Raw genomic sequence first — 18,550 nt, 5'->3', positions numbered from 1 at the left:
AAGAAGTTTGGTTGGATTGAATGAATATTGATGATGTGGAAGAGATAGAATTATAGTACTGAAAAAGTGGCTTGTTAGATTGGATTATATTGGTGATTGTTGATAAACATGGTCTTAAGGTGATGATTTAGTCTGGTTGTGATGTTGCATTCGTTCTGCATTAGTGCCAATTTTGCGAATTTGTCTTCGATAAGGCTGGGTTGCATAATTAATTTCGTCCTGCAAGAACCATTGTTACTCATTTTTGGATAGATTGTTGTGCATCTACCAAAAGCTAGTTTGTGCATCTAAGTTGCCTTTCCTTACTGCTGTATTAGTTCGAATTTGAGGTTTATTGGATTTCGATCTGTTGGTCAGATGGGGTGTGCGACACTAATCAGATTCCAGTCCTGAGAGGGTAATTTAGTCGGATGACATTTTGTTTCCTTCACTCTTTTGTTGAATCAAACGCCGAAAATAAGCCCAAACATCCTATATGGGCTCAACCAAACAACCTACTATCCTATCCACCAAATCAAGAAAGCCAATTAACCATGAAAACATGTTAATAATTGTGGTGGCTACCAGACGCCCCTTAATCTACAATCTCTTTTTCTAAACTTTTCTAGCTTACACGATTCTTAATTAAACGATGAATGTGGAATTGACTCCGTCGTTGGTAGACCGCAGGCAGAGTGGCTTCGAACTCCAAGGATGAATAGTTGGTAGAAGTGCTACGAATCTATTGATATTCATTATATAATTAATATTCACGTAACTTTATCCTTTTTTACGAAAAAAATAGTAGTATACTCTATTCACTTTTTTATAAGGAGGACGTCGGAGGAAGGGTTGCAGCGGCGATGCCGACTGAGAGAGAAAGAGAAGATGGGAAGGGAGAGTGCAATCGGCGCTGAGAGAAAGAGAAAGGGAGGGAGGTGCCACATTTTTCTGTAGGGTTTGTAGGGAATATTAATTTATGGAGTATACTGTTATTTAGGTTTATTTGTGCTGAAATTTTAGTCTAAGGAATGTATTATTTGAGCTTTATTTGTATTAGATTTTATGATTTTGAAAAAAATTATAGAAATATAGTTTTAAATTGGGTGTTACGTATATATCATTATAGTTATGTTTTAAAAATTAGGGTTTAATTTTGAACTATTAATTTATTGGACTTTGTATAAATATTTTTTAATTTAAATTCATCTTTTTAATTAAGTTTATGTATTGTTATTTTGCCTTTTATTTGAGTTAAAATTGGAATTGTGCTAAAGAGTTTAAAATTGGAATTGTGCTAAAGAGTTTAAAATTGGAATTGTGCTAAAGAGTTTAATTTGCCTTCTATTTGGGTTAAAATTAAAATTTTATTCATCAACAACCTCTAAAGTAGGAGCAAGTATGACACGATCATGCAAACAATTACTCAACTCTTCATGATTCATATAGGACGGATATATAGTTGAAACAATTGTTCTAAGAGGATCCCCAGAATTAGACAAAACAATTGTAATAATTTCTTCTTTGAATTAATCTATAAACTAAATGGCAACACAAATATATAATTTAATTTTCATGCTATATTTATTTAATTAAAATATTTAATATTTCATCCTCATAAAAATAAAGACATTTTTTATATTCGATTCAATTGAATGACCGAAAGTTTTAATTATTCTTGAGTTTAACTGAATATTAAAATAATACTACTATTTTTGTACGAAGTTGTAGTATGTCATTGAAGTGTGATTGATCTATATGTATTATATATTTTAAAGTGTTTTAGTTAATATTTATTTTAAAATTTATAGTTAATTAATTAAAATATTTTTTGAATTATATAATATGAGTAAACTGTCATTGTACGTTTCTTATTCCAATTTCTACTCTTTGATCTTTACTCACACGTATTTTCTTTATTTGTATATTTATTCTAATTAACTTCTATTCTTTGATCCTTAGTTACACATATTCTTTTTGTAATTAATTTTATTGTTTTTACTCCACTTGGATCATAAATTAAAATTGTATATAAATAATACATTCATTGAGGAGTAGTGCAATTTTTTTTATATCTTCACATTGCTTTGAGTTCTTCTTTTCTATATTTTTATTATATTTTGTATTGATTATTTGAAATTTTTATGTCCCGTGCATAGCAATGAGATTGAGCGAGGCGACCCATCGGGGCTTGGGGCAAACGACCCGGCACATTGTCATTGGATCTTCACAACAATCGGCCATCTTCTCAATTTTTTCACCAGCAAAATCGCACCATTGGAATTATAGCAAAAATGGAATGATTTCCCAAGAAACAAGCTACCGAATTTTTGGAAATGTATAAAGTGAATTGGAAGGCCGATATTTGGACGAGAAGTTTAAAAACATCAACTAATTATCGAAATTTTATCTTCAAACAAAAATTATCAAATTTTTATCTATATGATTCCAATAAAAATGAAATTAACTTTATAAGTGTCAAGAAAATCTTTGACTACACATATAAACACCGTCAAAATTCGGTCGGTCTACATTGCGTTTTGTTAAATTGATATTTTTATGAATTATTTATTTAATAATTTAATTTGTTTAGAACAATGGTACGATGCTCAAATAATATTAATCTCAAACCCTCGCCAACTGGTTGTAGCGCAGCGCGGAGCTGTGGTGACCTTGAGGTCACGGGTTCAAACTCTACCACACTCGCCGGGCCGAATCCGCAAACCTGGCCGAGCAGGATTAATCCGATTCCGCCGAAGAGGAGTTCGGATTCAAACTCCACCACACCCGCTGGGCCGAATCCGCAAGCCTGACCGAGCAGGATTAATCCGATTTCGCCGAAGGCGGGTTCGGAACACCTGCGGTCAAAAAAAAATAAACGCTTTTCTTTTTGGATTGTCTCATTAGAAATGAAACGTTTTCTAAAATAGAAACAACATCATCTCTAATTTTTATTTCACTTACTTTATTCTCTCTTCATTAACTCACGAAACAATACTACATAAAATCTCGTGCCGAAAAATAAATGTTTCATTTCTAATGGGATGAAGTATAAATTTGATAGAGAAAATAAATACAGAAGTATATTTTAAAATAATTTGATATGGCTAAGTTTCTCGAAAATAATTGTGAGAATAGAGATTTTAGAATAGATGAAAAAAACTCTGTTTATTTGAAGCATAATAATATGATGGAGGATGACAAAGGTAAGAAATAATTAAATTATCATATTATCATTTGATTATTTCTTCTACGGTGTGAAAGTCTATAAACTAATTTGTATATACGCAATTTATCTTCCCATAAAAAAATCAGTCAATTTTAATTTATATACAAGGAGTATAAAAAAGGAAAAATTCATTCAAGACGAATATTTAATTGGCGTTGAACGTGAGTTCCGACCAAGCAAAATCATTCAAGAAGAATATTTAATTAGTATATTATATACACAATTTATCTTATCCTCTAATTGCTTTGCTCTTTTCACTTAAACATTTATTATCTCTCTGCTAAAGCATAATAATGGGAAACGATTATGAATTCTTAAACGTTCCACTCTCACATATCCACATGGCATTGAGAGCTACAGAGATTTCTGAGCTGCATCATTTCTATGGTAGTATTCAATTACGCGAATCCCAACTTGTCATCACCTTTCCCTCTTCTAGGAATTTTCACTCTCTTCTTTCTTTTTAACATTCCTTCTGGGTTTTCTTCTCTGTATGAAATTGAAGTAAAGCCCACGATTTCTCCCGCAAGGAGGAAGACTGAGACAGCAGTGAAGGCGATGGGGAAGCCGGTGAAGTTCGAGGGTGTCACTGAGGAGCTGCAGAAGATTCTGGATGCTGACATGGACCAAGTGGGCCCCAGGCGTCGTGCTCGTGAGGCCTTCAAGCACATTCAGCTCTCCATTGATCATATCTTGTTTAAGGTCTTTGCTTTTTTTGGAATAATAATTGAAAGTTAAAAATTGAATCTTTTGAAATTTCGGCCGTTTGAAAATTAAATCTGTTAAGTTAAAAATTCAATATGTTTTGAATTTTGTTTATTAGGATTTCTGCAGTTTGCTACACAGCGAAAGATGAGAATTTACTCTGTTTAACTGCATCAATTTGATATATTGAACTGTGTGGTTTCGTTGGCTGGGAATGAGTGTTGATATGCAGTAATTTAGGCTCCATTTTTGTTTTAGATGTTTGAAAGTTAAAATGCCAAAACTGCAAGAAGATGATTTTAATAGCTAGGATGAAGTGAAAGTTTGTGGTAGAAATACTGAAATAAAACAAGCCTTAGTTAAATCAGTTAGATGGGATCAATTTGTCTCTGCCTAAAACCGGTGATGATGTCTTTGCATAGGAATGTCATAAGCTTATCAGCTCCTTCGACTGTCAGCTGCGAAAATGGCAATCTATATATGCCTTTCAAACAGATTGTCTTGTGTCCATGATTGAATGAACCATGATTTTCAGATAACATTACTGGTTTTAGTTCGGATTTACATTACTTATTTTTTCTACTCTATGATATTGGCAAAGAATTGTAATCTATTTATCCTTGCAAGTTATAAAGCGTGAGCTTTATCTTCATTTCCCATCCTTTGTTTTTGCTCGTCCGTATGCATAAATCTATCTTGTAGAGTTCTCAAGACTGTCCCTCTCGTTTTCGCAGATGCCATGCGACAGGTTGAAGATGACAGAGGTAAAGTTTCTCTTTTTTTGCAGGTTAATATGTTGTTGAAGGTCTAGGAATGCTTGCATGACTGCAAGCTTTAAGCCACATTCTTCTTATATTCCCTACTTTGATCTTTGTTGTTTTCTTACATGGTGATGTTTCTAACCATGCAATATCATTCAACTGTCTCTTCGTGAGATCCCATCGTTTAACCTGCTCTCAGACTCATGTACAAAGAATTTATTCAATATTTAGAAACTGGTTTTTGTAATATGTTAAGTATTTCAACCTTCACTTTTTGGATCACACAAGAACGTTGATTTGTCCTCTTTTAAAAAATTTCTTGTCTAAAACGGAGTTTTCTTCCTATCATTTACGTGCCAAGGGAGGGTGTACAATGCAACTATCGTTTGCTTAGCCATTCTTGCCTTCGGTAGAATCTAACAATGCTCCTTTCTGTTATAAGCAGCCCTGAGTTGCAGTGTTTGGTATTTGTAGTTTATTCAAAAGCTCTTGATGTTGTTTCTGATGGTAACTTGTCCTATATCTTTTTACAGTCATATGATGTGAATTCCAGAGGGTTGGAAATTTTCTCGAAAAGTTGGGTTCCAGATAGCAGGTCCCCAAAGGCAGTGGTCTGTTATTGTCACGGTTATGGTGATACATGCACTTTTTTCTTTGAAGGCATGTGGCTCATAAGATACTCGGATTATATTTTTTTTATCGTTTTTAAGGAGGTTCTTGGAACTAAATTATTATTTGATTTTTTTTGTAGGAATTGCTAGAAAGTTAGCATCTTCTGGCTATGCCGTTTTTGCTATGGATTACCCAGGATTCGGTCTGTCAGAAGGTCTACATGGCTACATTCCGAAATTTGACCTAATCGTTGATGATGTCATTGAGCAATACTCTAAAGTGAAAGGTATGATACCCATAAACTCAGTTGCTAGATATGACGACTTCTACAATCTCTATAGTGAAAGGTGTTACATACGATGATTTATACAATCTCCACTCGTGCTTATAATATACAATCTCTATCTGGCGGTGTTGAGTCTATACTTTATGCTGTACAAGGTATTCATTTCATGAATCAAAGGAGGCAGCATTTGGGGCTTATGAAATTAGAAGAATATATCCCTTATGGAATTCATGTAGAAATGAAGATAAATTGGTTAGCTTAGAATATTGGGTTTAACTGTGTAGTGCTAGTAAAAGCTATGCTTTCCTTTTTGTTTTCCCTTTGCTCAGCTGTTTCATAGCTAAACAAGTATCCGATGCAGAGAATCCAGGGTTTCGTCTTTTGCCAAGTTTTTTGTTTGGGCAATCTATGGGGGGAGCAGTAGCCCTCAAGGTGCACCTAAAACAACCCGATGCTTGGAATGGTGCAGTTCTTGCTGCACCAATGTGCAAGGTACCTTACTTAGTTTTCCTCTTGTACGAGTTAAGCATCCATCGAGAGTTTCCCCGAGCTTTGAGTTGATGGAATATCTCTCTATCTAGTTAGCAGATGAAATGGTTCCCCCGTGGCCATTGGATCAAATTCTAATTGGACTCGCGAAACTATTTCCAAAGCAAAAGCTTGTCCCACAAAAGGACTTGGCCGAGCTGGCGTTCAAAGATGTGAAGAAGCGACAACAGGTTGTGATTCTGACCGTGTTAATGATATTGTGACAAGGAGGTTTATCTAACTTCTGCCATGACTCAGACTGCGTACAACGTCGTTGCTTACAAGCATAAGCCTCGGTTAAGAACAGCTGTGGAGTTGCTGAGGACAACGCAAGATATCGAGCAACAATTGGAAAAGGTATGTCCCTCTCAATCGCTTCATTACAACCATTTATTGTTCTAGTTTGTTGATGATATTTTGGAACAATTGTCATTTAAATCATGAAATTGCATTGACTTCTGATAAATCTCATAAGGTTTGGAATTTGAATTTAAAATCACAACTTTTCAACCCTTCGCAATTATCTCACGGATCCTAATTTCAGTCAACTCGATGGTGATATGACAGTCGGGAAACCTTATATGGACAAAATGTTCGCTGATCGAAACGATGTCGTTAGCTGATGCCAAATGCTCAAAACAATGTCGTTTCGTTAAAATAAGGAATTTTCTTTTCTTTTTCTGAAAACCGCAAACTTGTTCCAACTACAGGTGTCTCTGCCACTACTGATCCTGCACGGAAAGGACGACAAAGTGACGGATCCATCAGTGAGCAGCGCATTATACGAGAGAGCCCAGAGCCAAGACAAGACGCTCAACCTGTACGACCACTCCTTCCACTCTCTGCTCGAGGGAGAGCCCGATGACATCATACTCAAAGTCTTCAACGATATTATATATTGGCTCGACAAGCACTGCTAAGCAAGGCCTCCTGTCGTGTGCTTTGGCTAAAACAGCGTTCCAGTATTCGTTTAAGGTACTTGTAGAGTTGCAAGAAAGAATTTAAGACTCTCAAGACTGCAGAAAACCAAATGAATTTGCAAGATATTTTCATTCTTGATTGCATTTTACACACGAAAAACACGTGATTTATTGTTGCTATATTAGGTTCATTTCCATCTCTCGAGTGTTGGTATACAGATTTTTACAGGTTATTGATTGTGGTTCGATGCCAGCTTGATTTCAAACATATAATGGCATTTTGCTGTTGCACCAATCACAACTCCACAGAGTTTGTTGTGTTTTTTTTTTTACTTTGAAAAGTTTGCTTTAAAAAGCCATGATTAGAGAAAGATTTCATTTTTTTTATATTTTTTATTTTTTAGCTGCGTGTAATCTTGTCAGAACGACAACATACCAGACCTGTTCCAGATTTTTTTGGTGGGTCTGAAATCTGAATCATTAAGTTCGTCTTCATGTGACAAATATGCTATTCTAATGAGTGTGTGCTTTTAGGTTAGGTTGCATTGTATATAGGCGAACAATAACCCCTTAGAATAGTGCTGATCTAACATTTTATTTTGAAAAGTTAAGATCTTTTTGATGTTTCGATCTTGGATCATACCAACAAAAATCGTAAATGCTTCATTCTAGTTTCAAGTGGTCAAGAACTCAATTTGGATTAAATTTAAATTGGATTTTAATTAGCAATTTTCCTAAGGAATACATAAAACTACTCATGTAATAAATCAATGATTAATCAATATGAAATTGAAGCGTTAAAAAGTTCAGGTGCGGCAAAACGTAGTAATAATAATTATAATAATAATAATAATGATGATGATAATAATAATAATAATAATAATAATAATAATAATAATAATAATAATAATAATAATAATAATAATAATAATAATAATAATAATAATAATAATAATAATAATAATAATAATACCGCGCATCAGCCCTAATTAAAAATTCACTTGAAAATACATCCAGTTAATCAACAATCAATTAATACTAATCAATAATTAAATAATGATTGCGGCGATGCATCAAGGTTTTGGCGTATTTGAATATATAAAATTGATACAATGATATACAACATGATGGGTCAATCCATTTTCTAAAGGGTATCACCAACTGTAAGACTTTTTTTTTTGTTATAGGGATTGAGGAATTGCAAATACCCAAATCACACCCTCAAATGAAATTAACGACTATTTCATCAACAAATACTTATATCACAGACATATAATACTCACTGTTCTGAATAACGTTAATTTGAAAAAGAAAAATAAAAATAAAAATAAATATTACTCTGATTAATCACTCTGAAGAACAATCGCAAATTACACGTGGCATGAGCGCATAGGAGGATGCATTTGGATAAATTAGTCGGCGGAGGGACAAGGCCATTCTCTAGTTCTATCCAATAACGTTGTCTCTTTGGATTTGGGTTTGAAATGCCTTAACTATTTACAGGCGAGAAACTGTGAGTGGGCATCTCCAGTTCAGCATCGCGTCTTCGCCTCTCAATTTACTTTTTCTCTCATTCTTCATAAATTAAGACCCCATCTCTGCAAATGCATAAAGATTCCCTTCTTTCTTGAACGACTTTTCTTTCTTTTTTTGTGTGAGCCCAATACAAGAAATGTCATTCTCTTCTTGTTTTCTCCGAGCTCCACCCTGCGTTTCTCCTCTCCGGGTATGCTTCCTCTCTTGTCAAATCAATGCCTCTTTTGTGTGTGTGTGTTTGTGTTTGTGTTGTCAATTGTCTTTGCTGCTACTTTTTTTTGTAAATGAATGAGTATGTTTGTTGATCCCTCTTAAATTTGCTGCATGCCCAATGCTGGATTCAATTGTCTTTGGCCTTTTCTTGATTTTTACATTTTGCATTTCACTATCATTAAACATGATTTTGGAGCAAATATATTGCATTTGCAGTTCAAGATTTGATTAGGTGGCACTAGTAACTCTTAGGGACTTGTTTATTTGTTTTGATGCAAGAATTCAACACGGAATTTGCATTCCATTGATGTGAGATTCTCACAAGTTAGGTTTCTGCATCATCTTGCAGGTTGATCTTCACACAAGACCGCCCATTACTAACCTATGTAACACCCGAGCGAGTAATAATTCTCATGAAAGCACGAAAATATGGGTTCTTGGTATGAGGCAACGGTCAAGCTCTAATTTTCTTGGAGGTTCAAGAACTATTAGTATACCTATTCCTGGAACAATGGCTGTACACAGAAAAAGCTCAGTCGTATCTGCTTTGTGTAATGGTCTTTACTTGCTTCGTCTCTTATAGCATCAATATACTCGTGTTGCTCGGAAGAATTTTACATCGAATGGTGAATTTGGCAGGGCTTGCGAATTCTCAGATTGCTGCTAGTGCTTTTACATGGGGTACAGTTGCTGTGCTTCCATGTTACACCTTCATGGTTGTCGCGCCTCAAGCTGACTTTGTAAATACCCATTTTTGTAAACACACTTCTTGTTCATATACCCTTCTCCTATGATCAAACATCACTGAGTTTTCTTATATCTGTGGTTTTGCAGACTAAGAAAATAGTGGCAAGCAGCATACCCTATATTGCTCTTGCCATCTTGTATGCTTATCTACTCTATCTGTCGTGGACACCCGACACAATCCGCTACATGTTTGCAAGTAAATACTTGCTGCCGGAGGTGTGTTTTTTTACTGCAGTGTAGAGTTCTGTAAACATTTTTCAGTTTAACATGGAGGAAAGATGCACTCAAAACGCTCACGGGTCTACTTGTGTTTCAGCTACCGGGCATTGCCAAGATGTTCTCGAGTGAGATGACTCTCGCTTCTGCTTGGATTCATTTGTTAGCCGTCGATCTCTTTGCTGCAAGGTCTCTCTCTCTCTCTCTCTCTCTCTCTCTCTCCCTCTCTCCTCTCTCCTCTCTCTAACACATACACATACCCAAACACAAACACTGAGAGTCAATTTATATTGAAGCAGGCAGGTGTATTTTGATGGACTGCAAGACAACGTGGAAACCCGGCATTCGGTTTCTCTTTGCCTGCTGTTTTGCCCCATTGGCATTCTTACACATTTTATAACTAAAGCAGTGAGCAGGAAAACAGAGCATGGAACTCGTTAAGCAAGCAACCAGTTTTCATCAATCCATTCAGTGATAGGAGTAGTCCTTGTTCCATTAAATTACTACATATATCAGTGAAACAATGCCGTTCTGCCCTCTGTTTACATCATTAGATAGTCAAGGTGTGTTTGATTTATATGCAAGTCCAAATCTATTCTAGTCTATCATGATTAATAGTACAAACCTGCCCAGCTATACCTAACAATCCACGCAATGATACAACAACCATCAATTGCTCAGCAAAATCGGCAATCAGTTGGTGACTTGCGCCAATATCAAATGTCAATAAGAGCATCCTAAACAACATTAACAAACTGTTTCCACTTTTATCTAATATCACGCATAAAAACTGATGGTTCAGGAGAGGCAAATTCGAATATTCACGATCAAGCTGGTTTCCATCGCTGGCCTGGGACTGTAGCTAGCATAAAGTGCAGCACAACATTAGCTGTTTTCTGTAAATATTTAACTGAATATCAACTCAGACCAGGTATTTAGAGTAAGAATGAGGGAAATATAGAAGCAGCTGATCTAGCCACATGATTCTATTACTTCACAAGACTAGAACAATAAAAAAACAATGTAGAACAACAATATCAAGATAGCAATGGGGAACTATGGAATTGTTCGATCTGGAATATATGCAGCGCAGCATTGGTCTTTACAGATCCTTTCAGAAATAAAAAAATAGCCTCTAAAACTGAAAAGACCAAAGATTGTGGTGGCTACATATGTACCATAATCAATATCTTGAACTGCAAAACTAGCATGCTTCCTAGCATATTTGTAGTCCCATGTTACTCAAACAGCACAGAGATCCTTGCAGTCACAAATGTTCTTTGCAAATTTTGAGCAAGATACTGCCAACTTTGAGCTAGATACTGCAAATTTTGTAGTCAGATAAAATATGTGCCGCTCTTAATCACCCCGAGCCTTGCCTCAGCAGTTGTCCACATCTGGTGTGTTGTTCATAAGAGTTCAGAAAAGTAATATCAGATGAGCTCAACATGCGAAGAAAACACAAGAACCTCAATTCATTAATGTTCTTTGGACACCAAGGCCTAGGATGATCAGTTTATTTAAGAACAATATAAATTTTTTTTCATGACACGAAGCTACCTTTCACAGTGAAGAAATCCTACTCAAACAAGTTTACTAGAATTTATCTTCGAATGTCATACTTAGCATGATATTCGCTATTGGTAGAATTTCGTAATTGCAGCTACATCTAGTGCCGATTCTCATTTTCAGAAACTGCTATAAGAAAAAGATCACTCATCGCAATCAAAATAAGAAAATTAAGCATGTATAGAATAGATGCATGATATACTGTGAATATGATGTCACAAATTGTGGAACTGTCCTTACGTTAAGTTGGAAGTGGTGACATCTGAATTTGGTCCTCATAAGCTTCATCTGATATAACTGAACGTTGCAATGAATCTTTCCTCATACGATCCAAAGAAGTTGCTTCATGTATCCCTACAAATTAGAATGCTTCATTGAGAACCCATTTACAGGTGCACATGGACATCAAAAATATCCATTGGCCAATAAACACTACCACATAAACACGAAAAGGGGCAAGAAGAATTTAACAAAGATACTAAGAAAAAGTTGAAAAATAAATGGAAGTGGATTCACTGACAATCCACAAACAATTTACAACAAATAAACTGATTTTGATAAACTTTTCCTTGCCAAAGCATACAACTAAACATGCTTAGTATAAGGTGAATGATTTGAAGTTTGAAAAGTGAATACCTGACAAATTACTTATGACAGCATAATCAGGACTGACATAAAGTGCACTACTACAACAATAAATTGGGAACTATGCCTAGTTCTATCCATGCAAATCATAGCCCATGGAGTGTATACATTGTAATAAAAACAATAAAGCAAAAAAAGCCCCATTCGTACCAAAGCCCAAAATGGCTGCACAAAGTAAAAAGCCAGGCAAAGAGAAATCCATTTTGTACACAATATCCATCACAATGATGCATCCTCCAGCAACCAGCAAATGTCTTGGAGATGAGAACACCATATTCAATCTGCAAGTTGTTACACCCAATCAATATACCATGTATCACTACGAATTGACTACAATATCTCATGACACAAAGAAATAATGAAACACTTCAGATTTTACACTGCCACAAGGGATGTAGTGCACAAGTACAACACATACTTATTGTAAGTTCATCAGCATGTTACTATTCTATTTTAGTAAGCACTGCTCTATTGAGAAGTATGCTGAGACTCGTAAAATTTCTGGTGGTACACTGGTACTGGCCCCAAGAAACAGATTACCAAACTTTGAGCCAGATTTTATGCAAAGTAGATCACAAGGAACTAGGCTATTATGTGTTACTCCCGATAAAACCGGAACACAGAAGCAAATTAAAAGGTATAAATCCATATGAAGCACAGAAGCCTACTTAGATGCATACAAAGCCAAGAAAGTACCTCTCTTCTGCAATACTGTCCACATAAAATATCAAAATAATTCCAAAAACGACAAAGCTTGAAAAGGCCCACATAGAAAATGGCAATTCCACATTTGTAGACCCCTGACAAGTTCACAACACAATTGAGAAACCAGGTATCAGTATATATCAGGCAATTTCTACACCTAAGGATTAATAGGGAAAAAGTTACAACATAAAGAGCGACAAGAAAAAAGAAGACCAGGATATGTATTCAGCTAAAAAGACAAAAGAATGACACTCACAATGATCATGTCCCACATGGCGACAGGGAAGAGAAAACAGGTGGCAGAAGCAATGGTTACGGCATTCAACCGTCTTTTAAGTTGATTCTGTAATGATAAAGTGCACACATTTGGATGTCATGTTTAGTTCCAGTTTGTTTCTTCGGATTTGTGTACATTTGGCAGAGGTATTAAGAACTGATATCCAAAACATATACAGCCAAATGAAGTCGATACCTTAAGTGAGACACGTCTTGCGATCACTCTCCTTAATGCTGATAAAATTCCAGCAAATATGGGAATTAGCATCTGTTTAACACCTAAAACTTCTTCAGGCTGGGCGTCTGCATCTTCATTATCACTAAATGGTAGTTCTGAGTTAAGTTCACCAAAACCCAAATCATATATGGATGGAATGTGTTTAAAGGGAAGACCTAATCACCACCTTCTTCAGTAGCATGGGATACATTAATAAATAGTTAACAATAGTTCAATCTTTAAAGGATATAAAGAGGAGATTGTGAAGCTGTGGCCCATCCTTGAGACAAAAAGTAAAAAGATGCTAACATTGCAAGGAGGCCCCCAACCTGATAAAGAAATAAGAAAAACTACTTAGAATAGCATGTCAAGAGAAAAAGAATTGTGTGACATGTTTTTCAAGAGAAAAAGTTGTATTTATCTATGCATCCAGATTGATGTTAGACTATTTGAGCCTGCATATGAAATTCACTAGAAATTTGACTACACTAATGAAGTTTACTAATCAAGTTCTTTGAAATTTAATTATTGATCCACGAGGATATCTTACTACCTCACACCTTCACTTAGAGGGAAAGAATGAACAGTAATAAGCTACCGAAGTTCTGATAGGTACACATAATATCAAGACAGGATTAAGCTTTGCATCTATAAATTGCAAGTGGAAACAATTGTGATACCTATTGAAAAAATACCTTTCTCCAAACACGATCTCTCCTTCCATACAAGACTGCAGATAACACTCCAAGGACAGCACCTGAATACTCCGCCAATATGATCCTGACATATTAAGCATTTCTTTCATGGAGCAATTGGCAAGCTACATGTACGAATTGGTTTGACCCTTGAAAACATTTTATTTCATAAAAGATGACTACATGCCAGTCCTTCGCATTTCATTTACATGTATCGTCACAGATTATGTAATTCTACTCTTCTGAGGATCAAGAATCACACCACTTTTTAAACTATCTTACAGACAAATGCTACTGTGAAGGTCACATAAACAAAAGCTAGTAACCAGGTTAACTGAGGATTCTTTTCCAGTAGCTGCGATCCATCATCCTCTATGAATTGCAAGGCCTATAAACAAGTTAAAGCAGCTGTATATAAAATCGGTTTGATAGTTCACCTGAGAGGACCACAAGATCGAAGCCCCTTTCCCCATAAGATGAAGTATAGGGCAGTTATACCACCATTTATCACAGAAGGCACTACCTAAAGGAAGTAAGAATGCTAAAGACATAAGCAAAGACGTTCATATCAAATTTAAGCTTTAATAAGCAAGGAAGAAGAATAAAAGGTCCCAGTGGGTTTCGTGATAACCTGCGTATTAGAAAGAGATCTGCCCTTCCAAGGTTTTTGCATAAGTAAAAACAGAATGGACGATGGAACAAGACAGCTGAATATAAACAAAACAACTGAAGCCCCTGTTTGAGACAAATAGCGGTAGACAGAGTAGATCGACCAAATTCTCATAAAGTTACCAAAGACATGGATGACCTTCAAGGGAGTTTGCCTACATTCAACAATATCAGATCAAGAAAACAAGAAACATGATTTATCAACTAGACAATTCGAATTTGACGGCATCTATAAAATATTGTGACCACTCATCATATATGTACACTCACTTGATAATTTCATCCGTGGAAATGGCTAAAAACAGTCCATGTAATGCATTTTGTACTTTAAATCGACGTGCTTAAATGCAAAACACAAAAACCGAACCAGCATTGTCCTGTACTGTACCTTTTCTATATTTCATGTTATAACTACTATAGACTCTATAAGTTACAATAGAACATTCCTCTTCTAGAAAAAACGAAAATGAAAACATTCCTTCTCTGTGGGGGCTCACTTCACTATTTGATCCGCTACAATTGGTAGCTCAACACATACCACGCATTTACCTCTACAATGACCAATTTCTCTAAAACTGAAATTAGTCCTATTTCCCAATCAACTCTTCTGTTCTCATAGGAGCAAATTTTCAGTGCTTCATGCATAAATACTTCAGTGTGAAGGAAAATAAACACATTCGCACACACAATGGGATCTGAAACTGTGAAATTCCAATCAGCTCCATAAATTGAGCTACTCAACAATATTGAGAAAAAACAAAGTCTCAAACAAAATAATTTGGAATGGAATTGGATATGCTATGCAGAATACTGACCTGAAAGTGGCCGGGAGGGAAGGACTACGATTTTCCGGTATATGATTTGGGGACATCATTTTTCTCTATCACTTTCTACTTTTTGGTTCCCAACGAAAATTTAAGTCGTTTGATCTACAAAATTGAGCGGGTTGGAGAGGAAATGGAGATTCAAGGGAAAAGCAGATTTTGGGTTTGCTCCCAATCAACAAGAAGACTGCTTCAGGTTGAAACCCCGACTTGAATTTCATTTCTAATTGTATTTAAGAAACTTCTTTCTTTTAATTTAATGATTATTTAATATTTATAAAATATAAAATTTTAATTTTTCATAATAATTTCGTTGTGGTAAATATTACTCCTATTAATAAAATCAAGTTGTTTTGGATATATCAACGCTGTTTTAATTGGAGTAAATTTAAAAAATGGATCGCGGCCCATGCACAGTGGATGGCGGCCCAAATTGCAAGGGTTTTTGGTGTAATATATAAGCTCTATTGCGAAGTACTCACCCTCTCTTCCTTTCATCCATACTTTCAGGTACAGCCTCCGGCGCCGAAGCTTGGATTTTCCCCCTCTGTCGCTTCGCACAGCTCCAACAAGGTGCATTATTAGAGATTTTTTATTCTAAATTGTTTGAATATAGCTGCGGTTTCAATTTCTTTGGTTGTTTATTTGAATTTTATATGATAATTGTTAAATGCACCCGTTGTGCGATTTGGATCTCGATGAACGTTTTTCGAATAGTTTTTTTTGGGTTAAGATAGTATGTTGCTAGTGTCGAGTGGTTTCCCTGTTGGCGAGATTCAAGCTTATTTGGATGCCGGGTGATATAATCAAGCCTTTTCGGATTCGTAGATGATTACACATTTTTAGATAGGTTAAAACAATGACCACCAAAACAATATATTTGAGATTGCAATTGTTCTGGTGCAAGTGGTAAATGTGATGTATTGATCGTGGAGGCGTACATAAGATACATTACTGACTAAGGAATGACATTCGATTTGTAGCTTATTTGAATGATTACACATAATTCTATGGTTATTTGTTTTATTATCTGAATAATTATAATCTTTTTGCTGCTAGAATTTGCAGTACTATCTTGTTATGATCAACCTAATATTGTATTCTGCAGAAGTCAATATGTTTACCGCATTGCAAAAAATCCACAAAGACAGGGATGCTGATCCCACTGAATTTGAGGAGTCTGTTGCTCAGGTCTCATCATATGCCTTATACATAGAATAGAACTCAATTGTGATGCACAAGGAATTTATTGAATTTAGAACTCAATTATGTATTCTGATCTTCGTGCCTGTTTACAGGCTTTGTTTGATTTGGAAAACACCAACCAAGACATTAAGAGTGAATTGAAAGACCTCTATATCAACTCTGCAGTGTAAGTCTATCAGTATTAATGTGTTCCAGTACTATCCGAGCTTGACAATATAGATATTCTAATTTGTTACAGCCAAATTGATGTGGCTGGAGGTAAGAAGGCTGTTGTGATCCATGCTCCCTACCGACTGAGGAAAGCTTTCCGCAAGGTGCACCCAAAGCTTGTTAGAGAGCTTGAGAAGAAGTTCAGCGGAAAGGTACGCGGATTTGTTGTTTTTCTCAGATATTTTCTCTTTTTTGTTGTTCGTCTAAGAAGAAAATAATCAACTTTTTTTTACTGGTGGACTGGGTTTTGGTTTTTCACTGAACTTCTCCAATTCATTGATGTTGGTTTGTTTTACTGTTAATGATTTTGTATTATTTCTGCTAAATGATGTTATTGTTTTACTTGCTCATTCTGTATTTAATGCATATTTATTTGCTCATCCCTGTATTGAATGTCTATGCAGGATGTCATTTTTGTTGCTACCAGGAGGATAGTACGCCCCCCCAAGAAAGGCTCTGCTGTCCAAAGGCCTCGATCCCGCACACTTACTTCAGTCCACGAAGCGGTGCTTGAAGATGTTGTGTACCCTGCTGAGATTGTTGGGAAACGTATCAGATACAGACTTGATGGATCAAAGATCATGAAGGTCCTTGCTTCATTGATATGCCTCCAAAAATATCTCTCCTAGTCTGGGATGACCAGCACATGTTAATGTACTCATCTTTTTTTCTTTCAATTGCAGGTGTTCTTGGATCCAAAGTCAAGGAACGATACTGAAAATAAGCTGGAAACTTTTGCTGGGGTGTACAGGAAGCTTTCTGGGAAAAATGTTGTCTTTGAATTCCCCACAGTGGAGGTCTGAAAACTTGATGTTTTACTAGATTTAGTTTCTTGTTCTGCTTTTAATGGATTAATTAAGAGTTGTTCCAAGTTTTGACCAAGCTAAATTTTAAGCGGTACTCTTTTCCTAGTTTAAATCTCACTTTGGTTTAAATTTTCCGATTCCATACATTTGCTGCCTCGTTTAACGGTTTTTCATGCTTTTCCTAGTTGTAGATCATTAGTATTTGTTAAAATGAATTTTATGCTATGCAATTGTTAGAATTTGTAAAGGTGCATCTCGTGTTTAAATAGGAATATGATCTTATATTAATTTGCTAATAGTCATCCCCATATTAATTGTTTGGATTTATAGAGGTGCATCTATATTACTATATTGGATTTAAGTTTCTAATCATGGGTTTGTAGTGACAAATACGTCCCCTATTTAGCTATAAGGGTGAATCATTTTAATTTAATTACCACAATACCTGTTTGTAAATAAGCTTGTGGTCGATATGCTTCACATAGTTCAACAAGGCGGCGGGTATTCAAAGGCAAGTTGTTCCTTGTCATTCATAAATTGCTTTGTCAATTTATGCAAATATTTTTTGGTTCATAAATAACTAGACTCAGGATTAAAGAAATGTAAGAAAAATTAGAATGTGAGTCCATTGCAAAAACAAAATAGAGAAAGTGAAATGAACATTCGATGGTGCATATTTTAAAATGATAACATGCAGCGTTTATTGGCGAATGGAAGATGTATTTTTTACTATCTAAACACAATAAATTGCTTCATAGTATCATGCAATGAACTTTCAAATGGTAAATGTGTAGTAGTATCTTTTTTCATCCATGAAAAATAGTTATGTCCTTTTATTTATGTCTTTCCACTAAAATTAATCACATACTAAAAATGGATTTTTATCCACCTCTTTCTCTTTCTCATACTTTACTTATTTTATATTTTTCTATGACCAATTTTGCATTAAAATTCGCGCCGTACAACAATGAAAGTAATTTTGATGGATGGAGGATG

General features: G+C 35.4%; 4 protein-coding genes across 8 annotated transcripts; 3 read left to right on the top strand and 1 right to left on the bottom strand.

Moving 5' to 3' along the window:
* The first annotated feature begins 3,459 nt into the window (after positions 1 to 3,459).
* On the top strand, positions 3,460 to 7,200 carry LOC121775526 (caffeoylshikimate esterase-like). Of its 2 annotated transcripts, none has more exons than XM_042172609.1 (9): positions 3,460 to 3,595; positions 3,714 to 3,910; positions 4,648 to 4,677; positions 5,208 to 5,334; positions 5,426 to 5,572; positions 5,934 to 6,064; positions 6,154 to 6,291; positions 6,359 to 6,457; positions 6,811 to 7,200. In XM_042172609.1, exons 1-9 carry the CDS (start codon positions 3,502 to 3,504, stop codon positions 7,018 to 7,020), a joined length of 1,173 nt encoding a protein of 390 aa, XP_042028543.1. In that variant the 5' UTR covers positions 3,460 to 3,501; the 3' UTR covers positions 7,021 to 7,200. The 2 variants fall into 2 exon arrangements, with proteins under 2 accessions (XP_042028543.1, XP_042028544.1); XM_042172610.1 differs by having other exon boundaries at positions 3,474 to 3,595; positions 3,719 to 3,910.
* A 1,274-nt stretch (positions 7,201 to 8,474) lies between these two features.
* On the top strand, positions 8,475 to 10,340 carry LOC121773618 (protein ABA DEFICIENT 4, chloroplastic-like). 4 transcript variants are annotated; one of them, XM_042170512.1, is made up of 6 exons: positions 8,475 to 8,746; positions 9,119 to 9,320; positions 9,409 to 9,509; positions 9,604 to 9,732; positions 9,833 to 9,921; positions 10,032 to 10,340. In XM_042170512.1, the coding sequence occupies exons 1-6, from the start codon at positions 8,693 to 8,695 to the stop codon at positions 10,171 to 10,173; spliced, it is 717 nt and encodes a 238-aa protein (XP_042026446.1). In that variant the 5' UTR covers positions 8,475 to 8,692; the 3' UTR covers positions 10,174 to 10,340. The 4 variants fall into 4 exon arrangements, with proteins under 4 accessions (XP_042026446.1, XP_042026445.1, XP_042026444.1 ...); XM_042170511.1 differs by having other exon boundaries at positions 10,029 to 10,340; XM_042170510.1 differs by having other exon boundaries at positions 9,119 to 9,326.
* Positions 10,341 to 10,688: 348 nt separating this feature from the next.
* Positions 10,689 to 15,547, bottom strand: LOC121773863. The gene is made up of 11 exons (XM_042170780.1): positions 15,324 to 15,547; positions 14,471 to 14,663; positions 14,277 to 14,362; positions 13,840 to 13,924; positions 13,395 to 13,473; positions 13,124 to 13,254; positions 12,908 to 12,994; positions 12,643 to 12,746; positions 12,097 to 12,227; positions 11,542 to 11,655; positions 10,689 to 11,129 (listed from the first exon to the last, which is right to left on the bottom strand). The coding sequence occupies exons 1-10, from the start codon at positions 15,380 to 15,382 to the stop codon at positions 11,543 to 11,545; spliced, it is 1,068 nt and encodes a 355-aa protein (XP_042026714.1). The 5' UTR covers positions 15,383 to 15,547; the 3' UTR covers positions 10,689 to 11,129; position 11,542.
* A 201-nt stretch (positions 15,548 to 15,748) lies between these two features.
* On the top strand, positions 15,749 to 17,683 carry LOC121773431 (40S ribosomal protein S7-like). The gene is made up of 6 exons (XM_042170290.1): positions 15,749 to 15,905; positions 16,441 to 16,523; positions 16,631 to 16,704; positions 16,777 to 16,900; positions 17,153 to 17,335; positions 17,432 to 17,683. Exons 2-6 carry the CDS (start codon positions 16,449 to 16,451, stop codon positions 17,549 to 17,551), a joined length of 576 nt encoding a protein of 191 aa, XP_042026224.1. The 5' UTR covers positions 15,749 to 15,905; positions 16,441 to 16,448; the 3' UTR covers positions 17,552 to 17,683.
* The last annotated feature ends 867 nt before the right edge of the window (positions 17,684 to 18,550 follow it).

Source organism: Salvia splendens, chromosome 17 (genome assembly GCF_004379255.2).
Source record: "Salvia splendens isolate huo1 chromosome 17, SspV2, whole genome shotgun sequence".
NCBI classification, from domain to species: Eukaryota; Viridiplantae; Streptophyta; class Magnoliopsida; order Lamiales; family Lamiaceae; genus Salvia; species Salvia splendens.
The sequence above is the reverse complement of the archived record's forward strand: the minus strand, read 5'-3'. Positions and strand labels throughout refer to the sequence as shown.